Here is a 10,533-nt window from a genome sequence, read left to right as displayed (position 1 = left end):
TATATAAATTAATTCTAGTCCTTGATGTTTTTTGGGTTGACACCGGCTGTCAAACTTCCGGATAAACAAGTCGTTCCACTGCCCATACTGCAATGTGCGTTTGATAGCCTGCTAAAACGCATGTAGGTGAACAAACGGGACTGTTCTCAGTCCCAGAGAGAGGTAAGGAGGTGTACAGACCATAATGGATATCATATATACATGTAACTGGTATGTGCAGTTTAATTGGTTATGCCAACATCAAATACATGTACAATTGTAGTTCCAACTGTAATTGCAACTACATGCAGGCATAACCACAGGACAGGTGCTGTTGAATATATGTGTTGTAGGCCTATATTTGTACAGTGTGTTTCGAGATAAATTCCTGACAAAAGAATGAAACAAACTTAACTTGACATCTGGAGGTCATCTACTCTAGCTAAACTATTGTATGGCTAATCTCTAATCATTGTAAAACATGTCAACGCCATTTAACTGTTTACATGTAATTTTTGCATCTACCACATAAGGACCAAAATTTCCATGAAAACCTGGATCATCATCAGGGAAAACCACTAACTTGCGTAAAATACACAAACTTCCATATCATTTGCTAATCATTCAGCTATCCGTACAATGCAAACTTGCTTATCTCATGCATTTTAAGAACTTAATTGTAATATGACTGAAGGCAAGGCCTTAAAGGGTGCAGCCAGATGTTTTAGTAACCATTAATTATGCAATGTTAAAAAGTGGAATTTATGGAAATAACATATTATATTTATAGCATATGATAGGCACGTTAGTGGTTTTCCCTGAAGGGGCCGCGGTGGCCGAGTGGTTAAGATGTCCTGACATATTACCACAAGCCCTCCACCTCTGGGATGCAGGTTCGAATCCCATGTGGGGCAGTTGCCAGGTACTGAACGCTGACCGGTGGTTTTTCTCCGGGTACTCCGGCTTTCCTCCACCAACAAACCTGGCACGTCCTTACATGACCCTGGCTGTTAATTAATAGGATGTAAAACTAAACAAAGTTTTCCCTGACCTGACTAAATATGGTGCTAGTAAATCTCTTAAAAATAATTCATTTTATGTACAGCATACATAATGATATCCCATGTGAAGACTGTACTTTATGCCCTTGTATTACAGAGCACAACCATCAATCCTTAGTTATGACGCATGCTGTGAAGAAGGAGGTGTTAGTATGTTGTTGTACTGGCCTCATCCTCTGTGTCCTGGGCGCGGGGATGATACCACTGGTCAACTGGATCATCCAACATAAAGTAGAGCAGGTACAGATTAACGCTTTAATATGTATACTCACCATAGGTGTTGTTGGATTACACCTATCACATATAATTATGCTGCATTCGACACTGAGGAGAACAGCTATGTTTTAGAATTTGATATACCTACTTTTGACATGAAACATTAACATGATCAGTGTCTTAAAATATAAGGTCAAAAAGAATATTAAGGTGGCTCGATTGCCAAAGGCCTGCCACTTTTGTCTTTTTTAACCCTCACCAAAGCACAGCTTATATTTTAAGACACTGACCATGTATTCTCTATATATGTGGTGTTTGTTATAAGAATGTATGTATATATGCAAATTTGGTGCCTCTTGTGGGAAAAAAGTGGCTTGCTTTTGTATTTTCCCTGTTTTACATTCCAAAGGATTTCTTGTTTCAGCAAAATGGTAATTAAGTTTTCACTTATTCATTCTCAAGGCAGTGACGGTCAGTCCCTGTTTGAAGACTAGATTATTGAATTATATATGAATATATGCTATGGAGGTTCAGACAATTAATTATGTATTGTTGATAATTTGAATACATATTCTGCCTATTTACACTCAATAAACGGCTACAGTCATTTAAGGATATTCAAGTTGGATGTTGAAGAAAGCCATAGAACAAGAAGAAAAACACTCACTGATCTAGGATCTTGCAGTATCAGCTAGTGTGCAACTGTCCCACATGGGTTTCAGACTTACAACATGGAGGTCTAGTTGCTATTTTGTTTCCCCCCCCCCATTTTGTTATAACACCTTTACCATGCCCCCTCTGATATTGTTGGCTTGATCTTCTCTAGTTGCTATTTTGTTGGGACCCCATCACCATACACACCCTCCCCCCACAAAAGGTTTATATATTTAGCATTGTTTCCTTACAGAGTGTTGTATTGGTGGAAGGAGGGGCTACCTATGAGATATGGAAGGACACACCCATTCCTGTATACATGCAGTTCTACATGTTTGATGTCAAAAATCCAGACGAAGTGCTGCAGGGAAAAAAGCCTTTTGTCCTACAGAGGGGACCTTACATATACAGGTAATGGAGTTTGGCTGTATACTTCTGTAAGACAGCACTATAAACCATACTGTAGTTCATGATATCACAAACAAACAAAAGTTCATTAGTTTCGTTGACATTTCAGGGAGGTGAGGACGAAGTATGATATCACTCATAATGACAATGGGACGGTGAGCTATAGACAGAATCGTACCTTTCACTTCGTCCGTAATATGTCCGTCGGGGAGGAGAATGACCACTTCATCACACCTAACCCTGTCTACTGGGTCAGTAAGTTACTGTCAAGTGTGTTACCATATTCAATCACAACATTTAGATAAGGGAATCTGATAGAGTATAACTTGTCTCATCCAAATCCATGTCTGTTCCGGTGTAATTGTATGACATTTTCCTTCTTAATTAATACCTATTAAAACCTGTATAATCCGGAAACCTAGATCCACTGGCTAAATATGTTGGTCTCAGAGGCATTCAGTTTAGACAGGTTTGAACAAATATGAAAAATGTAATTGGACTGATTCACATGGCCAGAGGGTCTGAGACAAAAAGGGTTGATTGGATTGTAAACAATTTTAAATTCTTTTAAACTTCATTTGCATCTTTTATTCTTTGAAGATCAAGAAGCCACATGTTAGATAACACTATTACCAGGTAGTACATGTATCTGATGCTAAAAATGTGATTTTACAACATTATCCAAACACAATAATGCCATGATCTCTGAATAATCCCAGTAAGTGATGGAGACCCTCTAAGCCTCTTTGTTATAAAATTATTACTTGATAGTTTAACTAAATTTCATTTCAATGATGTTGATTCTGACATTGCAGTCGCTGATATCTTCACTGAAGTGGATGTTTCCGGGAATTCATGAGATTGTACGTCTAGTCACATCATACGAGAAGGAGAGTGTGTTTATGAATCGCAGCATGTATGATATTATCTGGGGTTACGAGGATAAAATGTTGGCCGCAGCTCAAAATCTCGACCCTAATTGGTTTTACACGGACACTATAGGATATTTCATGAATGTAAGCATTCCAACCATACAGCAATTTATGTAAACATTTGGGTGAATTAAGTTCTATAAATACAGTTGTAATACTGGATAGCACACTATTGCCACAGGTAAAATATTTTGAGAAAATCAGGTACAGCAACAAATTGAATTTTTTGCAGATTTGATGCTGCTATCATGTTCTAAGAGGATTAACAGCTTACCATTGTCTTATCATCATAGTCTCAATTTTTTTAAACACCTTAACATTTGTCGAAGTTGTGGAAATATAAACTCCTTGACAAGCTGTTGAATATTGAATTTTTATGTGACATTATTTTTCACAGTACGTGGTATGTATTTTTTTGCATTTTCAGTGACTGAATTCTGATTAGAACTTGAATAATTTGTGATAAAAACAGCATTATACCTGTACAAAACACCTGTTGTTTATATCATTATCCTCATGTCTAGGTAAAGAGTCAGGAAATTGTTTATATGTATGCCTATAACAATAAGTGTGAGAATTGAAGTGATTTACACATATTTGTATGTATGCCTATAACAATAAGTGTGAGAATTGAAGTGATTTACACATATTTGTATGTATGCCTATAATTATTAGTGTTGAAATTGAAGTGATTTACACATATTTGTATGTATGCCTATAATGATAAGTGTTGGAATTGAAGTGATTTACACATATTTGTATGTATGCCTATAATGATAAGTGTTGGAATTGAAGTGATTTACACATATTTGTATGTATGCCTATAATGATAAGTGTTGGAATTGAAGTGATTTACACATATTTGTATGTATGCCTATAATGATAAGTGTTGGAATTGAAGTGATTTACACATATTTGTATGTATGCCTATAATGATAAGTGTTGGAATTGAAGTAATTTACACATATGTGACTATTCTTTATTTACAGAAAAATGCTACCAACGATGGAGTGTACACCATTTTCACAGGAGAAGACAACATACAGTTCCTTGGTGGTATCGACCGCTACAATGGATCAAGGTGTGTTTGCTACAATTTAGTTTTTATTTGCAGAACGTTCAACTTAAATTTTCAGTCAAAACTATTTAATTAAAGACTCTTCTGTGTCCTTTAAACTCAGGACCTCTTATTGCTACCTCAAATGAGAACGACATGTGTATATGAACCCCTAGCTACCGCTGATTTGTATCGATGTATTGAATGAGTGTACTGTAGCCGTGTTATTTATAGACTTAAGTACTGTCGTCAAATCCACAGGTAAATTGGTACTGGATGCTAAGCTCTGGCCTCTCATCCAGCTTAACGAAACTGAATGACTAGTTAGCTTAACCGATCTATATATCATCAACAATGCGTCTGTATCTACTTAAAAACAAAACAAATATTCTTCAAATTGCATCAACATTCACTTGACTAGTATGTCTTTACTTTAGACATTTTAACAAATCTTCATATTTCAAGTAAAATTGCATATAACTCCTTATACATCTAGTAATGCTCATTACGTAGGGAACCGCCATGTGTCCCGGCTGCAGGCCGTGTGCAAAAGTCAAAACACACGTGTGGTTTGTAATATTATTACGGCAAAACTAACAAGCTACAAGGTTAGTGGCATTTTTAACTGTACTGTTATATATAATTAGCCACCAGCTTGGATCTGGCTACCTACAAAATGTAATGAGTTCACTCACAATGTAATTATTGCAAGCTAACGTATCTGCTATCCGATTGCTCTTTAAAGTTTGTTAATGATCTCAAACACACTAATAACTTATTGTGGCAATTTTAAGGAACTAGATTATAAAATTTTCAAATAGTTCTGATAACTATTCATGAGTAATATCTCCAGACATTGACATGTACGGAGTACGGCGGACTGCAGATGTTTTTGACATGTTCTGCAAGATATATTTAACTGTTTCAGTTACGGTGGCCAATAAAAGAAAACAAACACGATGCAATTATATTATGATATTTCTTCTAAATACAACACGTCTTTGTGCAAGTTGTCAAGCATTTATTGTGAATGTTTTGCAATGAAAATACCACCTTTATAACATTAAATTTGTGGTTCCCCTGAGATCGTTTTCCCCTCAATTTTTAAATGCGCAAAATATACCGATAGTAGATTTTTTTTAGCATTTTCAGCCCTAAGAAAAAATGCATGTGCAAAGTACACTGGTGTGTAAGTTACGCAAGTTTTTACGGTATTTGTAACAATTACGATTGTGTTTGGTATAGCTAATATAGCCAAAGCGCCAGCGATTTACCTGTGGATTGGCGACAGTACTCGAGTCTATATATAAATAACTAGCTACACTCATAGAGCGGTAGGGGTTTATATACAAGCGTCGTTCTCAGTTGGGGTAGCACGGCTGTAAAAAAGCATATAACCCTATTGGTTTGGCCTTGTGTTAATAAAGTGCTTGTTGTAGATACCTGGACTTTTGGAGCACATCCTATGCCAACATGATCAATGGGACAGGTGAGTATGTTGTTATATCTGTTTCGGTACTGGCTTCATCTTATAAACATTACTGAAAAATTTCATATATTGATACTGAATTGATAATAAAAATGTATTGGAAGTATTTGCAACCAAGACTAATAGAATCTTTCCCTATCTAGAGGGTGTGACAACGAAATCACAACCCAAGGGGTAATTCATGAACATTCAACCCGAGGCTTGCCAAGGTTGGACATTCAGGAATTCCCTCGAGGGTTGTGATTTTGTTGTCACACCCTCATAGGTAGGGAATGATTCTTTTTCTCTCATATACAAAAGAAAAGGAAGAGATTACAGCCCAAAAGAAGCATTTTCTATGTGACATGAACATGGTTTCGTTGTCTGCACGTCAATATTGGTGACGTCATTAAAAATGCATGCCATGGTCACACCACATGAAGTAATGACGTCACGTAATTGTCTTCAGGTTCAAAAGGTTAGCGCGCCCAATCTGTCATACCCTAGTGGTTGACAGAGAAATCTCCCATGGCTAAAACCCATGACAAATAAGTAAATGGTGGGAGCAAAGCCGTACTTTCCTGGAATTAGATACTTTTATTACACTGTAGATCAGGACAAGTACCCCATTCGGGTTCTGGTGTCTGACATTCTACCACTGATATTCAATTTTACGGCTTCTAAACTTGGCATGTTTCCATTTGCATGATCATGAAGCAGTTTACACGAGACACTACTAGAAAATCAAGATTTTGTCCTATTCCTGTTTCAAACAGAAATTGTGTTATTTTTCAAAATTGCAGATGGAACAATAGGGCCACCATACAGAAGCAAGGATGAACCATCGCCAGTGTTTTCATCAGATGTGTGCAGGTAAGTTTGAAGATTGAAGAAGCTTCAGGATCCTTTTCATGTAGTGGCCTGTAAAAACACTGGCTTTTACCCCACAGGTCAGCAGCTGGAATGTACGACAGGGATGTGACCTCGCCCCAGGGGATCAAACTCTGGCGCTACATAGCACCTCCATCCTACCTCGCTAACGCCACAGAGAATCCAGATAACATTGGCTTCTGTACACCTGAGTCCAACTGCCTCAACTCGGGCATGTTGAATATCAGCACATGTCAAATAGGTAGGTGATTTATCAGGGGTTTGGATGGCTTAGTGGTTCAGATGTCTGATATTATTAATTATATAGTCAGTTACTGACCCCTATAAAGACAAAGAGGGGCAGTAAGATTTATAGGGGGCAATGGCATAGCTCAAACCTCATATACTTCTTACTGACCCTCTATGCCTTTAGGAGGGGTCAGTAACTGACTATATAACAAATTTATTGGATCGAGGACCATTTGTTTGTTTCATTTGGTCTTTGTTTCCTATTTGTTTTGTCAAGAATCTGAAATCACGTTGGCGAACGATACAAACAATTGCTGCTTTTCATATCAATCAAAAGTGGCCTATGCCTACATATTTATTTCTGTATTTCTTTCTGGAATCTGCATACATACTGTATAAAGAACCTGCAGCATTAGAACTAAGTAGGTCTAATTCATACTGATAAATCAACAATAATTTTGTCATTCCTCTTGCACAGAAAGCCTACCTCGATCAATACGACATCAGATTGACTGTATATTGAAAGCATCACAAACAAAAGTGAAACAAACATCCATCCAACATTTAAAGCGCTATCTCCTGGATTATCTCTGCATTCTCGCTTGTATAATCATTTAAAAGTTATGCCGATTCATTGATTGTAGAGTGAGGATTGATCTATGATACAAACTCCTCCATTTGTTTATAATCACAGTCAAGAAACGCTTAAATTCTTATGTTTGACTTTCAAACTGGCGTAGGGGAACTATCATTTAAAAAATACATTTCACTTAATTTGGAGAATCAGAATGATTAAAGTTAATTTTGCAAAAAAAAAGAACAAACAAAAAACTTGTAATATATTTATTTTTACTGTTATAAAATTGTATATTTACTTGAAGAGAATGTGTTACAATTTTGAAGCTAGGGCAACAGCCGCCATATTGCACCATAACATCCTTTATGTTTTTTGCAATTCTATGTATCATTTCTACATATTTCCATCGTTTCTTTATTGATAATGAAGGATTCTGTAAATCTTTATTATAGTTGACTTTTTCCACATCCCGGTGTCTGTATCATTCCCACACTTTAACCTGGCGGCTCAGGTGTATAAGGACTCGGTAGTGGGACTCGACCCTGTGGAGGATGAACATCAAACAACAGTGGACAAAGAACCGGTACATTTATACAGTAAAACATGTTGTATGGTTCTAACATAGTATTTATAGTGAACACACTTACAACAAATGTATGGTTCTAACATAGTATTTATAGTGAACACACTTACAACAAATGTATGGTTCTAACATAGTATTTATAGTGAACACACTTACAACAAATGTATGGTTCTAACATAGTATTTATAGTGAACACACTTACAACAAATGTATGGTTCTAACATAGTATTTATAGTGAACACACTTACAACAAATGTATGGTTCTAACATAGTATTTATAGTGAACACACTTACAACAAATGTATGGTTCTAACATAGTATTTATAGTGAACACACTTACAACAAATGTATGGTTCTAACATAGTATTTATAGTGAACACACTTACAACAAATGTATGGTTCTAACATAGTATTTATAGTGAACACACTTACAACAAATGTATGGTTCTAACATAGTATTTATAGTGAACACACTTACAACAAATGTATGGTTCTAACATAGTATTTATAGTGAACACACTTACAACAAATGTATGGTTCTAACATAGTATTTATAGTGAACACACTTACAACAAATGTATATGGTTCTAACATAGTATTTATAGTGAACACACTTACAACAAATGTATGGTTCTAACATAGTATTTATAGTGAACACACTTACAACAAATGTATGGTTCTAACATAGTATTTATAGTGAACACACTTACAACAAATGTATGGTTCTAACATAGTATTTATAGTGAACACACTTACAACAAATGTATGGTTCTAACATAGTATTTATAGTGAACACACTTACAACAAATGTATGGTTCTAACATAGTATTTATAGTGAACACACTTACAACAAATGTATGGTTCTAACATAGTATTTATAGTGAACACACTTACAACAAATGTATGGTTCTAACATAGTATTTATAGTGAACACACTTACAACAAATGTATGGTTCTAACATAGTATTTATAGTGAACACACTTACAACAAATGTATGGTTCTAACATAGTATTTATAGTGAACACACTTACAACAAATGTATGGTTCTAACATAGTATTTATAGTGAACACACTTACAACAAATGTATATGGTTCTAACATAGTATTTATAGTGAACACACTTACAACAAATGTATGGTTCTAACATAGTATTTATAGTGAACACACTTACAACAAATGTATGGTTCTAACATAGTATTTATAGTGAACACACTTACAACAAATGTATGGTTCTAACATAGTATTTATAGTGAACACACTTACAACAAATGTATGGTTCTAACATAGTATTTATAGTGAACACACTTACAACAAATGTATGGTTCTAACATAGTATTTATAGTGAACACACTTACAACAAATGTATGGTTCTAACATAGTATTTATAGTGAACACACTTACAACAAATGTATGGTTCTAACATAGTATTTATAGTGAACACACTTACAACAAATGTATGGTTCTAACATAGTATTTATAGTGAACACGCTTACAACAAATGTATGGTTCTAACATAGTATTTATAGTGAACACACTTACAACAAATGTATGGTTCTAACATAGTATTTATAGTGAACACACTTACAACAAATGTATGGTTCTAACATAGTATTTATAGTGAACACACTTACAACAAATGTATGGTTCTAACATAGTATTTATAGTGAACACACTTACAACAAATGTATGGTTCTAACATAGTATTTATAGTGAACACACTTACAACAAATGTATGGTTCTAACATAGTATTTATAGTGAACACACTTACAACAAATGTATGGTTCTAACATAGTATTTATAGTGAACACACTTACAACAAATGTATGGTTCTAACATAGTATTTATAGTAACACACTTACAACAAAGTGGTTCTAACATAGTACTTATAGTGAACACACTTACAACAAATGTATGGTTCTAACATAGTATTTATAGTGAACACACTTACAACAAATGTATGGTTCTAACATAGTATTTATAGTGAACACACTTACAACAAATGTATGGTTCTAACATAGTATTTATAGTGAACACACTTACAACAAATGTATGGTTCTAACATAGTATTTATAGTGAACACACTTACAACAAATGTATGGTTCTAACATAGTATTTATAGTGAACACACTTACAACAAATGTATGGTTCTAACATAGTATTTATAGTGAACACACTTACAACAAATGTATGGTTCTAACATAGTATTTATAGTGAACACACTTACAACAAATGTATATGGTTCTAACATAGTATTTATAGTGAACACACTTACAACAAATGTATATGGTTCTAACATAGTATTTATAGTGAACACACTTACAACAAATGTATGGTTTCTAACATAGTATTTATAGTGAACACACTTACAACAAATGTATGGTTCTAACATAGTATTTATAGTGAACACACTTACAACAAATGTATGGTTCTAACATAGTATTTATAGTGAACACACTTACAACAAATGTATGGTTCTA

The 10,533-nt window shown here is 34.8% G+C and overlaps 1 protein-coding gene across 1 annotated transcript in view; it reads left to right on the top strand.

Moving 5' to 3' along the window:
- The first annotated feature begins 47 nt into the window (after positions 1–47).
- Positions 48–10,533, top strand: part of LOC138315905 (lysosome membrane protein 2-like) — a 50,321-nt gene continuing 39,835 nt past the window's right edge. The window contains exons 1-10 of the mRNA XM_069257258.1: positions 48–162; positions 1,138–1,280; positions 2,164–2,321; positions 2,428–2,569; positions 3,134–3,334; positions 4,240–4,331; positions 5,747–5,796; positions 6,579–6,648; positions 6,726–6,907; positions 7,924–8,054. Coding sequence (XP_069113359.1) covers positions 1,161–1,280; positions 2,164–2,321; positions 2,428–2,569; positions 3,134–3,334; positions 4,240–4,331; positions 5,747–5,796; positions 6,579–6,648; positions 6,726–6,907; positions 7,924–8,054 — 1,146 coding nt within the window. The 5' untranslated portion in view covers positions 48–162; positions 1,138–1,160. The remainder of the gene's footprint in view (positions 163–1,137; positions 1,281–2,163; positions 2,322–2,427; positions 2,570–3,133; positions 3,335–4,239; positions 4,332–5,746; positions 5,797–6,578; positions 6,649–6,725; positions 6,908–7,923; positions 8,055–10,533) is intronic.

The sequence above is a fragment of the Argopecten irradians genome, chromosome 2 (assembly GCF_041381155.1).
Source record: "Argopecten irradians isolate NY chromosome 2, Ai_NY, whole genome shotgun sequence".
In the NCBI taxonomy this organism is placed as follows: domain Eukaryota; kingdom Metazoa; phylum Mollusca; class Bivalvia; order Pectinida; family Pectinidae; genus Argopecten; species Argopecten irradians.
Note: the sequence above shows the minus strand (reverse complement) of the source record. Positions and strands in the feature narration are given on the sequence as shown.